The 18596-nt window shown below is 42.2% G+C and overlaps 1 protein-coding gene across 8 annotated transcripts in view; it reads left to right on the top strand.

Annotated features, from left to right (window-relative positions):
- KDM2B (lysine demethylase 2B) overlaps window positions 1-18596 on the top strand; it is a 170920-nt gene that overhangs the window by 80292 nt on the left and 72032 nt on the right. For all 8 annotated transcript variants that reach the window (XM_075012803.1, XM_075012802.1, XM_075012808.1 and 5 more), the window contains 2 exons: window positions 3314-3440; window positions 14229-14683. In XM_075012803.1, the coding sequence (XP_074868904.1) occupies window positions 3314-3440; window positions 14229-14683 (582 nt within the window). The remainder of the gene's footprint in view (window positions 1-3313; window positions 3441-14228; window positions 14684-18596) is intronic.

The following is an 18596-nucleotide window of genomic DNA, read 5'->3' as shown; positions in this document are numbered from 1 at the left end:
GGAGACTTTTTAAGAGGGTTATAGCCATTTAAAATAGTTTTTAAGGAGCAATAAAAAACACATCTATTGGTGGAAACAGCTTCTAATGTGTAATTGAGGTAAACAATTATTCTCTAGCCTTGCAGTTTGTAGAGATTTTCATTTTGCAGTCTGGCTTTTCTAGAGGCCAATTAACAGCTAGTCAAATAGGCCCAAGCTGTTGAGCTCACTGCTAGACCAGGTTGGGTAACTGCGAAGCAGACTGCCATGCGAAGAATCATCATTTTGGCTGGGGGGGTGTTATGGCTTCAGTGTTACTGAAGGAAAGAGAATGTTAAATTTATTCTCAGCTGATCTAGAATGTAGTCACATTATGTGTTAGAACCTGTATGACAATACAACCATTCAAAACATATACGTAAGGTGGTCACTCACAGATGATGGTATTTGCTACTGATTCTGTTTTCTGGAACCTGTTGCTAAAATTTTAAAATTGATACAATAATTTCACCCCAAATTAATTCAAAAATTGTTTTTAAAATATTGTAATGAGAACAATTAAATTCAAGTAAAATAGATAAAGGATATTTAATCAACATAGTGTAAGAAACAAATTCTTTTTAGGAGAGAACGAGCCTCATATGCCCCAGGGTTTTAGGTTTTTTTTTCTATAGGTCTCTAAAATATTTTCACTTTGAGCTGTAGAAACGATCATGTTCCGGAGGGAGTTTTTCTCAGTGTACAGGAATAATTAAAAATGTATTCAGTGAATTGTAAATTATTAATCATAGAAGTTAGAGCTGGAAAACGCCTGTTAGGTTATCTAGTCTATCCCCTTACTGGTGCATTATTTAGTTTCTTGGCAGAAGATACTTTAGACAGTAAATTGTAAACGGATCACAGGTAACTTTTGGGTTCATATTTTTTAAGTTCATTTGACCTGTGGGTTAACATTGGGAAAAGGTATGAGCATGTACATCATACAGTTTAATATCCATTACCACTAATAAATATCTGGGAAGATCATAAAGCATGTACTCATTTATGCTTTTGTATAAAGCACATTTAAGAGATTTTTAAATCACTGTCAATCTTAAATTTACTTCTATGGCAAAAGGCACTGTAGATCTTTCTGCAGTATCTATTACTACCAATGGTAGTGTTTACTTTTGAAGGTTTAAAGAGCAGATCCCTCTCCAGCAAATAGCAGAGGCATGGAGGGATTTGCTGTGGGTTGGAACATTGATAGTGAAGCAATTAGGAACTCAAATTGAATATTAAAGATTGATATACATAATGGGAGCACTGCATGCATTACTGCCTTGTCTTTCACATTGAATTAACATTGGTAACAACTAAATTTGGTGACGCTCAGAGTCTGTCAACAAATGTTGAGCAATGATGTCTTTAATATTCCCAGGCATGTGACTGAAAACCTTTTGAAGGCTGAGGGGTGGAAGGCGGCTTCCTGTTTGTAAGTCAATTCTTTGCAAATTTTGTTTCCTGCAGTGCTCTCTTGGAAAAATTTGAGTTCCTTTATTAGCATATATTTTAGCATGACTAATTTCCCTTGTGTTCTGTAATAGTGATAAGTGTACACGATCTCTTCTTTCTGACATGTAACCAAACCAAAAAGAAAATTGATTCTCCAATACTATAACACCTTGGGGTTGAATGTTCTCTCGCATCTATCTAGGTTTTGTTATTTTAGGATTACAGTGTTGTTTAACACACAACATAGGGAATGTTTATAACGATGTAGCAGCAATCATCTGAATCATCACCCCTACCAACATTTGGCAACATCTGGTTCAGATTTGTCAGCTACATTTGTGCTGAGTTCGAGGTCTCAGCTCTAGTAAACACTTTGCATTTCTTATGTTCTACCTTGCAGTGCACCAAGTAGCCTTTATGACATGTTGATTTATTGCGTAAAGTGTTTCAGTTTCCCCTGCAATGGGAGCAGATGCAAGGTTTTTTGACTGGCTGCTCTGGGCACAATTTTCAAATGTGGACATTGCAGCAGAACAACTCAATCCTATAGGTGGATATGCGCTCAGATCATGAAGTAGGTGTGTAGAAGCCTGCTTTTCTCAGCAAAGTGCCAGGATGAGTTCCAGATGCTGTATTTATTCATTCTCTTTAGACTCCCATGTTTAGAAGAAAATGAGCTGCCTGTGAAAAATGGGCTGCCTGTTTGTTGCAATGCAGTTTTCACTAAAAGTGGGCAGACATGTATTAGACCTGTTGGTTAGGTGAAAAGTTGAACTGCATGAATGTGTCAAGAGAAGTCCACATAATACTACTGCAGTGTATGCAAGCAATGTTTTATCCAGCCCACAAAATGCAAATTTGATGCCTGCAAAGAGTAAGAACTGTTCAATGTAAGTACTTGTGCATGCAAGGTATATGAAATTCATTTAACCAAAAAAATAAAAAACCACAGCAAATGTACAGATGTATTCAAACAAAGCAAATATATGTACATGTTCCAAAACCGGAAGCCCCAGTGTCTTCCTTATCCCAGAAATTTCCCTTGCTTGGAAAGCTGTTAGGAGAAAAAAGCAGTTTTTCTCTCTTTTAAACATGAAATAAATATCAGAAATATACAACACTGAGAAATCAGCTTCTAATATGAAAATAGAATGCCTGGATGATAAAGGAAGGGTGGATATCCTGGTAGAATTTTTTGGTACAATCCCATTATGCTGTTTGATTCAGGGGAAAAGTTACCACTGAAATGTTAAGATGTGACCAATTTTTTTTTTGTTATAATGTTTGAATGCAATATACCAACAATCACAATTTTGTGTTTTGTTCCATTGTTTAATCAAATTATATTAGAAAGACCTGAGTCAACAAGATTGAGTTTCCAGTGTGACTCTTTGTAGGTAATAATGCTGTTTTGACAAATCACTGAATAATTTTTAGGAAATAAAAAGAGAACCCACATTTCTTTTAACTTAAATTCTAGTGACTAACATCTGTATGTGACCACCCTATGTTTATACAGTAGAGAAGTAATACCCTAGAGTGCCATGCATCAGTTTCATGATTTCACAAGAACACAACCTCCCCCCACCCTATCCTCTCCCACCAGCCCAAGGGGGTACAAATTAGTGAACCAAGAAACGATGTTATCTAGTAGACAGGCAGGCAGTCTCCTCATTTTGTATGCTGAAGGCATACATCTCACTCGGCTCCCACCCTCTTTCCCCTCCCCCTCCTGCATACCGTTTGTGCTCTTGATAACATGATGAGAATGATGACTGGCCCTTGTGCTGCAAAGTTCTCTCCCTTCCACATGGATTGACAGTCTCAATCTTGCTTTCAGGTGCATGCCAAATTCCGTTATCCTTTCTACTATGAAATGTGCTGGTATGTTCTGGAGAGATACGTGTCCTGCGTGACCCAGCGCTGCCACCTCAGCAAAGAATACCAGAAAGAATCAATGTTAATTGGTGAGTGAATCCTTTGAGTGCATATTCAGAATATATGCTGGCACCTCAGACTCGTCATTGCTTTGGTTTCTGCAAAGCAGATTGTAAATTAATTTGGAGAAATATAGAGATACTAATAAATTATTTCGTGATTTGGGGATGGAGAGGATTTGAAGCTGAAACATTTCACTGAACTGCCAGCCTTCCTGGAACGATGTTTATTGAGCATTTCCTTGGCAAATGGGTCTCAGAAAAATGATTTCACCTTTATTTTTCGGTTGCAGTAATGTTCACGTCGAGGTAATCTGCCAAACAGTTGAGGCTGCACTGTTGCATTTGGCATATTACCTTAACAGCCAAAAACATCTGCATTGCAAATGTGTTTTGTTGGGTTGGATAGTTAGCACTTCTGTAGCACTTTTTATCCACAAAGTGCATTACAAGCAGTCACCAAATCTGGCTTCGTTTTTCTTCCGTTTTTTAAAATTGCTGGTTTTATTTTTCCGAAACAGGTGACTATTTAAAAATCAAACAAACTTATATTATTAATAATTTAGAGGCAGGAAGGGCAAAGAAACCTTTAAAACAATAGCTGAAAGTGAATTGTGGCAGAGATGGATAGATGTGATCCAAGAGGGTAAGCATCAGGGGCTGATACTGACGTGCATTTGGAGAAAACATTTGCACCCTGGGTTCTAACTTTGCCTATCAGCTTTATTTATTCTATTTCCAAAGGGCCACTGGGCCATGCCATTGTGCTGTTTAGGCACAGAAGGGCAGAAAGTAGCACAAATTTCGGCTAGATCATCTTGAAGTGGAGGGAGGAGCTAAACTATTTCCTTCCCACCCTTTCCCTGACTTCCGTAACTGGCCACCATAGTGAAAACCACAGGTTTGGGAGACATAGGGAATGGCCAGCAGTCTGGGTGGAAATGGCCACCTGATGTGTCAGTTTCAGTGAGATGGGCTGCATGGGTGGTTAAACATTGGTCTTCAGTGAGCCATGCTCTCAGGAAGTAGTGTGGAGAAGTGAGCAGTTACTTAGCATGCTGCACAGTGTGCTTTAGGAGTTCTTGACTTATCCATCTTTCAGTGTCAAATTTGATAGCCCACAGAGAGGCTATGGAATGGGACCCTCCATCCATACAGATATGTAGAGATTTGCAGGTAGCTCCATCACATCATAGGATATCTGTGCAAATGGTCAACTTCTTGCTGGTTTTATTCTGGAGGAAAGAGCTCTTTAAAGAACCATTGACAAAGCACTCTGTTCTCGTATTCCCTGGAAAGTAATGCAACATCCTTTTGATGTCAGAGTGTTGGCATGAATGACGTGGTGCTCCAAAGAAGGCCTTCCTGATACTGAGGCGGGGTGGAGGTTTACTAAGGTGTATAGTGAAATAACATATTTTAGAATGAATGAGGTGCATGGAGATGGGATAGCATACATGAGATTAAACGTAAGGTATGGATCCTTCTCCATGTAAATCACCATTATGAATCTAGGTCAGCTCAATAATAATTGATGGTGATTTGTTCACCCATGCAGAATGTGACTCATGTTATGTCTGTACTTGATAGCTTAGGGAGACATCAGTAGAACTGTGCCACTGTAAGATTTCGCAAGAGTGTAGCTGGTCTTTGCTAAGAGAAGAAAGCTCTCCCATTGACATAATTAAATCTCCCCAGTGACCTTCATACTGTTGCATGTAGTAAAATTCATATGGTGGGGTGAGGCCACAGGATTTGTAATGGTGGGAAGAAGCTTAGGCCTGTAGGAGAGGGTTGGGGTGCAAGGGTCTGAGGGCTCCAGTTGGGGGTGTGGGTTCTGGTGCTGGGCCTGGGATAAGGGGCTCAGGCCTGAAGCAGAAGGTTGGGGTGCAGAAATATGAGGGCTGTGGCTGGGGATGTAGGCTATGAGGTAGGCCAGGTTTGGGAGAGGGTTAGGGTGCTCCAGGGCTACTGCAAGCAGAGAGGATTCCTCCCAGTTTCCTTACTTCGCAGCAGCACTTGGGTTGGGAATTGACACCTCTCCCTGACCTGGTGAGGCCAGAAACCGGCTCTGGCCAAGCTTCCGTGGCCAGATGGGGCCCACAGCTGGAGCTGGATGGGGGTTGGGCTTTCAGGAGCCAGATCTGAGCAGCTGGGGCTGGATGGGGTTGGAGTTGGGCTGCTGTGGCAGGATCAGGGCTGGGCTGCCCATGGCAGAGACCAGGCTGGGGCCCAACAGTAGCAGATTGGAGAACAAGCTAGCTTGGTGCTATGGTTGGGGTGGACATCCCCCAGCTGCCACAGGTCCCTGGCCTGTGCAGCTTCCTTAAGCGCCTGCAGGGCACCAAATAGGAAACTTACAGGGAATTTAAGTGGAGAGGTATCCAATTCATGCGAAAATACAGTTGGCACCAACTAGGCTCCATATTGGCAATCCCGGTAGGCTAAATCATCTGAATAATGGGCCTTGGAGATTGAACTGTCTTTTCAGCTCTGTAGCTGATGCTTTTAGGCCAGGATTGTCTCGGCCCATACTGTATGAATTCTGTGGGTACAAAGAGGAGTTTTAGTGCTCTTAGGACTGTCAATCCAGCACTTTGGACCAGCACTAAAATTATTTGTACTGAAAATTTGATCCAGGATACTGGGATGTTGTGAGAAGAAAATGTGATGAAAAGAGACTGTTTGTGTGTCGTGGAGAAGGAGATAGAAATGGGGAGTTTGGGGTGATAGAGTAGGCACCAGTGCATAGGTTAGGATGAAGGTAGCAGCTGTTTTTAAGTGGGTGCTAGTTTTCTGCCAGACTTAATCATGATTTTGAGAGAGATGCTGCTTCTCTAGAGTTTGAACTGGAAAGAGAACTCGGAGCTTTCAGGGGAAAAAAATCTCAGTAAAAACAAGCCCTAAGAGCAATAATAGTTTGAGAATCAGGATAAGAGGTGGATGATGCACGTTGAAAGTGTTTTGAAGAGCTGCTGCTTGGAAAAATATTTGGATTTAAAGAGCAAAATTCTTTTATCTGAGAAGAATGCTGGCCCGCTCCACTGTGTGACTATCACATTGTGTAGGTTCAGCAGGCAGCTCTTTACCCACCTTGGGGAACTGCCAGGACAGCACCAGCCTGGCGAGAAGGAAAGGCCTGTGTCAAAAGTGGAGCAGTCTGTAAGCATGAGTTGCACTGAGCAGTAGCAAGGGCTATACCTTCTGTCTCAAGGGCTACGTCCACACTAGCCAAAAACTTCAAAATGGCCATGCAAATGGCCATTTCGAAGTTTATTAATGAAGCGCTGAAATACATATTCAGCACCTCATTAGCATGCGGGTGGCTGCGGCACTTCGAAATTGACGCGGCTCTCTGCTGCGTGGCTCGTCCAGACGGGGCTCCTTTTTGAAAGGACCCAGGCTACTTTGAAGTCCCCTTATTCCTATGAGCAGATGGGAATAAGGGGACTTCGAGGTAGCCGGGGTCCTTTCGAAAAGGAGCCCTGTCTGGATGAGCCGCGCGGCAGCGAGCCGCGTCAATTTCGAAGTGCCGCGGCTGCCCGCATGCTAATGAGGTGCTGAATATGTATTTCAGCGCTTCATTAATAAACTTCGAAATGGCTATTTGCATGGCCATTTCGAAGTTTTTGGCTAGTGTAGACACGGCCAAGGTGTTGTACTTGTACTCATGGCAAACCACAGTGAAACACATTGGCTACTTCTGTGGCTCTTGGGCTTGGAGAATGAGAATGGGATTGTCAGGAAGATTCCTTTACTTATGACTTCAGAGATTTCCCATAGAGTCTTTAAATAATTCTTGAAATCCTTTTTGAACTCGTCCTCATTTTCAGTAACTTGTTGGAAACTTGAATATGTGGTATCTCCATCATGTACACATGGATTTGGTTTTGAAAAGGTGTTTGCTGGAGATGCCCACTGGCTTGTTATGGTAATGTGTGTGTACATTTCACACTTGTCAGGTTGTTGAGTTGGTTGTTGTAGGATTTCTCTTGAATTTTGTGCTCTAGATCACTGGTTCTCAGCTTTTTCACTGGCATGGACCTCCCCACAAGCTGTTCGCAACCCCCACCAAAGCCGTTTCTATTTTCTAAGACCATTTTTATTTCTCTTATCTTTTCATGGACCCTGTACAATACCCTTGCACACTTCCAGGGGTCTGTGGACCCTAAGTTGGGAACCACTGCTCTAAGCTGTTGCAAGGCTGTGAAGGTTTCTGTATTACAAGAGTGCTCCACAGAGCGAATTTTCAGATACTGATTCTCTCCACTTCCCTGCTGTTGATTTGCGGATTGGTAGTAGCAGCTAATGAAGAGTCCATCCCCCAGTTTGCTTCTACCATTCTGGAGTTATGCATTTCTCTTCTCCTACCAGCTTACTAAAACCTGAACCAAAACTCCGGATCCCGATATACTGATACCTGGCTGCTACAATTCATCAGTGGGGATATGACTTGGGACCATCAGCAATAAAATCACAAACTGCTGCTGCTTACGCCAGCACAGCATAGGGCAGTGGTGGTAGTTGTGAGCTCAGGCACTTAGCATGTTATGTTAATACCACCAGTCTTCAAACATGTTTGACTTTTGATCTGACCTTGCTCTCTTGGATGTAAGGAATACTTTTTATTTGCTGAAATGGTCCCTGTGTCCAGCATTATTTTATCATCTGGTTGCCACTTTCAGCTTCAGTTTACTAGCACGCTAAAGAGAGCTCAGTCTCAGGTCTGATTTCTGTTAGTGATTCCGAGGATTTTCTCTTTAGTTTAAGAAACAAACCCTTATTTATTCATCTTTGTCATAATATATTTTCTGTTCCCTGGCATGCCGTACCTTTTAACTTGTTAAATAGGTGTTAGAGACCTTACAAAATGCTGTACAAAAGGACAAGTTTACTACATTATCTGGATCCCCATTTTTGATATTTTTGCTGGTCCCCCCCCCCCCAAAGAATTTTAACAGAATAGAGAGGTATGATTTCTCTTGATAGGAGCTGTGATTCTCTGTCCTTATCATATTAAACGACTTCAGATATTTCCCTGTCCTACTTTTAATTATACTCTAAGCTGCCTGAACTGAGGTGAAGTTCCTTGGTCTATAATTGGTGACTCTCTTGTATCATTTGTTTTTAACAGCAGAACCACAACATTCAGGCACAGTTGTTAAAAGTGAAGGATTTAGTGAATTAGATATCAAAAATTCTGCTCCTTTGACTTTTTTAAACTTCCTTCAGGACTCTTGAGATTCTGAGTGCTGTTCTCTCTCTTCCTTAGAGACTTTTCTTTTAATAATATGTTTTGATTTCCTGTAAGAGATGCTCCTTTGAGGGAGTACTGTCCCATCATCCATTCATAGGCAGAAGGTATTTACTTACCTACAGCTCTTTTGGTAATGTTAATTGTCATCTTTACTCCTTGGACTAGGGAAAACATCTTAATGTAGCTGTTTGCTTCTAAACAGCTCCTCTTCTCCAGCATGTGTCTTCTCTGTTAAGGCTCATCTTGGATCTCTACTTCTTAATGATGATTTTTTAGCTCTTTTAGTTTGCTGTATTTCACCCTGGAAACATGGTTTTTCATTCTGCATCTGTTCTGCTGCAGACAGTGTTCTCAGTAGATCTCAAAAGCTAAAAAGAGTATGCATGGCTAGCATTTGGAGGAAGAATATCCAAAGAGAAAACCGTGCTGTTAAGAAGTGGTGTGTGGAACCAAGATCCTGCTTGCTTGTGTTAAAGATCTCACGACACTTTTTTGTATTAAAAATGGTGTTAATTTCAGTGTCCTGAACTTTAGCTCCTGTGTTTGGATAGGGCTACCTAGAAAGCACTTCCCTCTGTCAGGTATTTTCCGGAATGAGCTGTTCAAATGCCTATAGATAGATGGTGTCAGTAAACAGCTTCTCCAGAATACTTCATCATACGTGAATTCCTGTTAATATTGCTCTAATTCTAAAAATTTTGCTGCCTCCTTGATCACCCCATTTTGTAATAGACAGCTTTCAATACTGTTCCAATCTATGGGATGTGGGGTTGGTGATTACTGTTGTGCGTTAGTTACATGGTATCTATACTTAGAATTTAAGAGGGCCAAATTCTGAGGTGAGTTTGAATCTGAGCTGGGAAATTAACTAACGTAATTATTTAGGTTGAGTCACATCACTATAACTCCCCATGTGGACACTTTTATTCTAAAACAAATCTCTTTTGTAATTATTTGCACCTGCAAAAGTGCAGGCGCAAAATCAGAGGCTCAGGACTGGCCAGGCTGAAATCTTATCCCTATATTTTACTCTCTGTAGGAAAAATATCTACATTTTAAGTGGGATGGAGAAGAATCCTTGCTTCCTCACTCCTTTCTCAGTCTCAGAATGAGTTTCTGGGCAACAGTTTTCTTAGATTAAGGTGCTAGTTAGCATGTGAGAGTCTGTTATTGCTTTGATCTTTTCCATAGGAGGGCAGAGGCTTAGTGGACAAGATGGCATTACAGCAGTCACACAGGCTTCTGTACAAGCACTGAATCTCATTCCTTTTGTCCCTCCAACTGTGGCATTCATCTTGCCAGTTGGGATCAAAAAGGGCACTCCATATGACCTCCCACCAGATTTGAACGTGTGCTGGTGTGAGGTGGGAATGCTTACAGAATTCGTATTCTTATAATTGTTGAGTCTACACTGGATGTTTTCTATAGCAGTTGATCTACATGTTTCCTTCAGTGACATGTGACTCTTGAGATTAAATTGACAAAGAGTCATTAGGAGAAGTTGTGACCCGTCATAAAATGCTCTGTCTATATCCTATCAAAACAAAACAGCAGAAATGTAACACCTTAAAGACTAACAAAATGATTTATTCGATGATGAGCTTTCGTGGGACAGACCCACTTCATCAGAAAGCTCATCACCGAATAAATCATTTTGTTAGTCTGTACTTCAACAAAACAAAGCTGCAGAAATGTAGCACTTCAAAGTCTAACACAGCTACCTCTCTGTTACTATATCTGCATCCTGTAGCTTTTGAGATTCCCACTGCAAGATGTTCCACAGGATGGCTCAACCTGTACATACAACCTCATGTGCAATATGGAATGCTGTAGGAATCATTCCTTTTTTCTTTCACAGAAAATATTGTGGTTTTCCCATGGATGGCGAATCTATGGATTACTTTACATGATTTTTATTTGGGAAAATTCTGTGAGACCAGATTCCTCAATGCCATCATTTCCTTTTTCAGACTGATATAAAGAACTCACTCACTAACTCTTGCTGACAGGCCAAAGTGCCAGGCTTTGGAGCTGTGAATGGCAATTCCCATTGCAGCAGAAGAGTGTATATTGAACACACTGTACTGCTGAAGGGAAAGTTAGGCACTTAATCCTCGGTCGAAGAAGGTAACTGTGTTTAATCATCCCTATTCTGCAGAAGGGCCAGCTGGGGGGGAGAGATTGTAATTTGCCCAAGGCCTTAAAAGGAGTCATTGCTTTAGAAATTGGAAGTACCTTTCACCCTTGCTTTTTCAGGATTACACCTGCACTAAGCCTCCATTTTCCAAATACAAAATTATTGTACTGGTGAGAAATTTCCCCCTATCCTTTTTGGAAAAGATTTGAATTTTGTTATGAGGGAGACACATAATGCATGATCCTAAGCCTGTAGATAGCCAAAGACTTACAGGACATGTGATAGTAAGAAAATTAAGTTTGTCTACTGCTATGTTCTTGACTGGCATAAACCTTGGTGTGCCATACAATGCAGGGACCCAATTCACAGAGGTTTGCACATATTTGTAATGCTGGGAGGTACCACTTTTTATTTTACAGATTGCTTCACAATGTAAGCATGGTAGAAAGCATTTAAACATTGTGAAGGACTCACTTAGATCCCATCGGCATTTGCGTGGAGGCAGTTTAAACAACGCTTTGGTAAAATGGAAATGTGAATGGGCCAAACCCTGCCAGAGCTGTTCTTCGCACTGTTCACCAGGTGGGAGCCTGGGCTAGAAAATAGCTTTTAGAACTAAGTATATTGCAGTGTTGGCTGGTGGAATGACTAAGCAGAAGAAACCACAATTGCAGTCAGCAAGCGCTTTTCCTTTAGGGAGCTTTTATAAACAAGAAAATGGAACAAATTAACATAGAAGGGGAAACTGACAACTCCCAGTTGGAGGTTAACCCTGTGTTTAACTCTTAATCCTTCGTAGCAGCGCCCATACAAACCTCATTATTCATGTGCTGTACCTGGACAGCTTGGGTGGTGTTCTATACCAGTTGAGTATATCTACACTTGGGGTTTGTGCTGGTGTTCAGAGCTGCCCGTTGGGGTCCAGTGAATTGGGGTCAGCTACTCTGGGCCTCATGCTTAATGTGCATGTGTCATGCGGAGCACAGTCTCTGGCAGGGGCAGCCATAGGAGTCAACTCTATGGATGCTCCCATCCGCAGCATACACAGGAAAAAAAAAGGCTCAGCGCCCACCTGGTAACCCTTTATCACCCCTCACCCCAGTGGCTCCTGCTTGCCAGCAGGCCCCACTCATCAGCAACCACCTGTCATAGATCAGCTGTTTAGCAGCATCAGGAGGTGCTGGGAAGGAATAGTGAGGAGCAAGGGAGTGGCACATTTGGGGAAGAGGGCAGAACTGGGCAGGGAAGAGGCTAGGACAGGGTCCAGTGGGTATGAGGCACTGGGGAAAGGAGAGTGAGGGTAGGTCTTGGGCAGAGCTGGAGGGGAGCATCCCTCACTACATTAGAAACATCAGCTGATATATCACATGCATCACACCCCTTAGGGACCGCCCGGGCTGTAATTGCATTAGAATACCTGATGGGAACAAGTGTGGGGACAGACCCCAGCACACCATAACTAATGTGATGTGTTGGCATAGAAGTCCAGCCCTCAACTCTTTATGAACCCGTAATGTGTAGTCTCTGGCTGCAGCATCTTGCCCCTTTTTCCCCACAACATGCTCTCTCTGTCAGGCTGCACAGGAGGCCCCAGCAGTAGGTTTTTTTCACATCGTGAGTGACGTACTGACAAAAGTGCAACTGTAGAAGTAAAAATTTTGAGTGAAGAGAAGCAGTGGAAAGACTCAGAATTTGGACTTCTGAAAATAAATAAATGAGAACAAGGACATGAGACACTTCATTGCTCAGTCACTTGTTTACTGCTGTATCTCTTCTCTTTTTTGCATATAGTGAGTCTGTCTAGGGCCTGCCCCTACTCCCATTGAAGTCAGTTTCAAAAGTCCCTTTGACTTTGTTAACCAGATTTCTAACCAGACTTTCCCACTGTTATTAACACCAGTTTCTCTCTGCTGATGATATTAATGGGGAAAGTGCTAGTGTAGACAGGATAGCTATATTGTTTGGTAGAAAAGCAGGTATAAACTGCAATTAAAACCTTTTGGGAACCTTGTTCCTTACCCTTCTTGTAATGCGGTCATCACTGAAGCTGCTCCGGGAAAAGCCTACTGCAGACTAGACCTAAGGATTTAAATTCTTTGGAGTCAGGGACTTTGGGCTGAATGTTCAAAAAGTGTTAGTTAGATTCCTAACCTCCATTGCTTTAAAAGAAAAAGAAAGTATGATAGAAGTTAGGAGGATTGCTCTTTTTGAACATTCAAGCCTCTTGTACTTCTACAGGTTGAAATTCTTTTGTCTGGGACTCTATAGTTCAGCAACATCCGTAGTCTAGCAGGATCATGGATGTTGCTGGATCAGGGAGACGCAGCCACAGAGGTTGCTAGGAGCTGGGGGGTCAGCTGGTCAGTCATGCAGCCCCATTAGCTGAGAGTGGAGCCCCCACAGCCATGAGAGAGCCCTGGCAGCTGGGAGTAGAGAGCTGCTGAGGGCACGGAGCTGCTGGCTGGAGTGGGTGGCCCAGAGTGGCCTGACCTCCCCTTCTCTGGCAAACTCCTTGTATGGGAAGTCTCAGGTCCCAAGGGTGCTGGACCAAGGAGGTCCAGCCTATATTTATTTCTAAAGCAAAGAGCATGCCTTTGGGACTGTGTTCATTACCGTAGTGATTATACAGTTGTGTGACACTGGGACTATCACTTCATTTCTCTGTGCTTCAAATCACCAACTTTTAAATGGGCATAATAGTATTGTTCTGGCTCACAAAGATAATGAGAGTTCTTGCAGTGCTTTAGAGTTGTTAAACGACAGATACTGTATGGAACCAAGTATTTGTTTATTCTATTGATGATGACCTGCAAAGGGGAAAAATAGAATCATAGAATTCTAGGGCTGGAAGGGACCTCAGGAGGTCATCTAGTCCAGCCTCCTACCTAAAGCAGGATCAGCCCCATGTAAATCATCCCAACCAGGACTATGTCAATCCAGGACTTAAAAACCTCTAGGGATGGAGATTCTACCACCTGTCTTGCTAATGCATTCCTGTCAAGATTTATATAGAATGAGATTTTTTAAAGGTTTATTTTCCTGTTTTTGTTTATACCTTAGAAATATGAAGTATGTTAAGTCTGATCTCATCTGTTTTTTCTGGAAAATTAGTGATATGCCGCAAATGAATTATGATTTTTCCTCTACCCTTAACTTGAGGGAGTTTGGAGATTGAAAATTTTGAAAAAGTCATATTGTTTCTAAGTTATTGAATCATTTGCATGAAATAGATGTTAATGAAACACAGGAAAATCAGTTTTAAATTATCTGAGTAAAATTTACTTCCTAATTGTGTGTTATCAGGAGTTATCACTAGGCTGTCATGTGCCAGTCTAATCAGGTGATCACTAGTCTTGACAGGAAGACTGGTTTAAATTATAAATTCAGCAGGATTAAAGTTTAATTTTCTTTACGTGTCTCGCAGATGCAACAAGAAAACCCAGTATAGACAGCTTCTCATCAGATTCCTGGTTAGACATGGATGAAGAATCTTGTGATGCTCATGCCCGGGAAGAAAAGGAGGATAATTTGGATAAGAACACAAAGTCCTTGGCTGATGGTTCCTCCTCACCTAACAGCACACACTCTGAAGGAAAGGAGGTTTCAGGGAGAAAACAGAAAGCCACAGTAATGAGGTACCTCAAAAGAACTTTGTCTAATGAGTCAGATGACAGTGTAAAATCCACAACCCCCACAGACTATCCAAAAACACCAACAGGGTCGCCAGCTACAGAAGTCTCAACCAAATGGACACATCTCACAGAGTTTGAACTGAAGGGTTTGAAAGCCCTAGTAGAAAAACTTGAATCTCTCCCAGAGAACAAGAAATGTGTTCCAGAAGGCATTGAGGATCCTGAGGCTCTTCTGGAGGATATGAAGGTGTGTAAAACTGCTTTTAAAGGTATAAGATGTGTATTTCATAGGCTGTGCACGCAACAGAGGTACACAAAGTGAGGCCTGTAGAGTTATGAAAATATTTGTGAGGGCAGCCCGCAGAAACAAATGCTAGCAGGTATTTTTCCTTTCCTGATGTGAATGTCCCTCAGATCCAGAATGGGAATATTGCCTTGGTTGTCCTTCTCTTCATAGGCTGCTTCTCCTTCTTATGGATATAGTCATCTACAGTCTGAGCCTTTTGATCAGGTCAGTTCTGGTTGCAACTGTGCTAAGAGTCACAAAGCTTGTGTGCACTTGCAGTGCAGTGCATGGCACAGGGCATGTACATAAACATATACCTACCATCTGTATATGTTAATATATCTTTTTAATCCACTATGCTTTCTACAAGTAGATACACTGGAGGCTAGGGATAGGGTCCAGAGTGACTTAGACAAATTGGGTGTTTGGACTAAAATAAATTTGATGAGGTTCAGCAAGGACAAGTGCACATCCTACGCTAAGGATGGACGAATCCCATGCACTCCTACAGGCTGGGAACCAAGTGGGTAGGCAGCAGTTGTTCTGAAAAGGGCATGGGAATTACAGTAGAGAGTAGACGAGAGGCTGGATCTGAGTCAACAGTGCGCCCTTGTTGCCAAGAAGACTAACAGCATATTGGGCTGCATTAGTAGGAACATTGCCAGCAGATTAAGGAAAGTGCTTGTTCCCCTATATTTGGCACTGGTGAGGCTACATCTGGAGTACTTCATCCAGTTTTGGGCCCCCCACAACGGAAGGGACATGAACAAACTGGGAGAGCCCCTCAGAGGGCAAAGAAAATGGTTAAGGGCTGGGGCACATGACTTGGGCTTGTTTACTTTTCAGAAGAGAAGAACAACAGGGGGATTTGATATCAGCCTTCCAGAAGTGGGGTTCCAAGGAGGATGGATCCTGGCTGTTCTCAGTGGTGGTAGCGGATGACAGAACAAGAAATAATGGTCTCAAGCTGCAGCTGGGGAGATCTAGGTTGGATATTAGGAAAAACTATTTCACTAAGAGGATGGTGAAGTACTGAAAAGGGTTTTCTAAAGAGGTGTTAGAATCTCCATCCTTTCAGGTTATTAAGGTAAGGCTTGACAGCCTTGGCTGGAATGATTTAATTGGGGTTTGGTCTTGCTTGGAGCAGGAGATTGGACTAGATGACCTTCTGAGGTCTCTTCCAACCCTAATTGTCTGTATGGTTCTTTGATTCAGATATGTCTGATTAGCTGACACAAATAAAATTTACAAGATCCAAATATTTGATCCTACTTCAAAAACTGGACCCATTTAATTTTCTGAATGGCATTTTATTTCTTTAGTTCCCCATCCTCTTTAATTTCCTCCTTTACCTTCTGCAGTGAGATGGTTATTGCCTACTAGTACAACGTGCTTTCCTTGGTGATGGCAGGATAAGTGAATGCCTGCTGAGACATAAGTAGCCTTGATGACGTAGCTTCTGAGATTGTGCAGGAGTGGTGACCTCATGTGGTTTAAAGATAAATGGAAAATCTCAAGAAAAGTCAAAAAACCTAATTTTCATCATGGTCTAGTTGGTTCTGGTTCTAGCTGTAGTTTTGTTTCAAATTTACATGATCGCTTGGATAAATTATTTGACCTCCATGCCTTTGTTTTTCCCCTTTTGCAAAATGGGGATGTTAATACTTCTCATCATCAAAAAGGTGATGTGTGAAGATTAATCCATTAGCATATTATTATTAATTATTCTTCTTCTTATTATTATTTATTCATGTTTCAGCTAGAAAAAGCCAGGTTAAAATTTGTCAGCCCTTCCTTTATAAATTCCATATTTTTAAGAGTGTATAACTTTTGCATTAATTTAGCTTTTATTTGGAATTATGAGTAGTAACTCCCACTGCCGTGCTTCCACCACTAGTCATTGCTGCCTCTCTGGACAGTGCGGGTTTGTTTATTATTTTTTTGCACCACAGAATAGAGCTGTCTCTTGTTTATCATGGCTTATACAGCTCCCATAAGAAGAAAAGTATATATGTTTACTTCGAAGACATACAGGGTCTGTACTTTTTCAACCTAACCATGTCACAGCAGTTTTGAAGCAGCCCATATGCCATTTAAATACAACAGCTATAAACATATAGGATGCATCTACAATAGCTGGTTACTTCGAAGTAGCTGGCACATAGTCGAAATAGCATGCGTTGTGTCTACACGTGCCATGAGCTATTTTGATGTTGAAATCGACGTTGGGCAGTGAGACGTCGAAGTTGCTATTCCTATCTGAAGATGGGGATAGCGCCCTACTTCAACGTTCAACGTTGAAATAGGGCATGTGTAGATGATCTGTGTCCCACTACATCGAAATAGCGGGGTCCTCCATGGCGGCCATCAGCTGAGGGGTTGAGAGATGCTCTGTCCAGCCCCTGCGGAGCTCTGTGGTCGCCACTTGCAGCAGCCCTTAGCCCAGGGCTTCTGCCTGCTGCTGCAGCTGGGGGTCCATGCTGCGTGCAGGGGGTCTGCAACCAGTTGTCGACTCTGTGGATCTCATGCTGTGCAGGCCGAGTGTGTCTGGGAGGGGTCCTTTAAGGGCGAGGCTTGGGGCTTTGCTGGCCCCTTATTTCGACGGGGAGCACTTGTGTGTATGAACGCTCCACATATCCTTCTGGGGTGGCTCCATTCGATGTTCTCCGTCGCTACTTTGACGTTGAACGTCGGTGGCACCAGCCCTGGAGGATGTGTAGACGATACGTGTTGAAGTAGCCTATTTTGATGTTCTTACGTCAAAATAGGCTACTTGGACATAGACTGCTAGTGTAGACATAGCCGTAGTGTAGCACGCAGCCGTCTTCCGTAGACTTGGAGCCTGCAATCACGATGTACGATACTCATTTTGGTATGTAACTCAGTGTGAAGTTCTGTTCACTGCTTGGGGAATTGGTTACTTTGTATATGTTTGTGTGCACAGCATCATGGTAGCTGATTTCGCAAGCTGTTTTGTGATCTGCAGCCATGTAATCTGAAATCAGAATTAAGCCCTGAGATGGGGGGAGGAGTTGGCCAAAGAAGAAGGGTTGTGTTGAATGGGTTGTGGTACCAATTCAAACTATGCCCTCAAACCAGGCTCCTTGTATAACAGCTACATCCTTTTAAATGCCAAACTGAGATGCTACTTACATTAAATTGGGCAGGTGTTCAAAATATGAGTAGACATGCTGTCAGCTGTCCCATGGTGATGGTTGTGTAGACCCATGGACTGTGCTAGTGTCCTTTGGCGAGGCCCCTCCTTGCTACAGCTTGGATGCTATGCAAAGAGATATAGGTTTGGCTGCAGTTGATTGGGAGGAAAAATAAGTGGCAGTATCTCTCAAGTGTCCTCCTCTTTTGGGTCACCAAATTTAAATGCCCCTTCCATTAGATAGGACTGAGATGATATTTTGAAAATCTGCACAATCTCCAGCTTTGATCAATAGTATGATAGACAACAATGTTGTAATTTAAATTTGTATAATTGGGGAGTTAACACTTCACTGACTTCAGGGCCAGTTAGCATATTGGAATGATTATTTGGTGTTCTTTGCAAAGTCACATGCATCACTATGTTGATTAAACTTAGTTACATTCTGAGAGTTATATTTGCAACCGTGAGATGTGTAGAGACTTGACTTTTAATGAATGGGGCTCTGGAGAACAAAAAGGCAGCTAGGGAGAAGGGTAGCCAAGGGGAGAATAAAGCTGTCTGTGTGTCTGACTTCTTAAATCTGATAGGATATGAGAGAGTTTTCAGTGGAAGCGTTAAGGTTCAGAAAGAGAGATTTTTCTCTCAGGCTCACATTTCAATAAAAACAGAGCACATTCCAGTCTGTGAATTTGGCAGGCTACAGAGAGATCCTGGTCA

This window comes from Carettochelys insculpta, chromosome 18 (genome assembly GCF_033958435.1).
Source record: "Carettochelys insculpta isolate YL-2023 chromosome 18, ASM3395843v1, whole genome shotgun sequence".
Taxonomy (NCBI): domain Eukaryota; kingdom Metazoa; phylum Chordata; order Testudines; family Carettochelyidae; genus Carettochelys; species Carettochelys insculpta.
The sequence above is the reverse complement of the archived record's forward strand: the minus strand, read 5'-3'. Positions and strand labels throughout refer to the sequence as shown.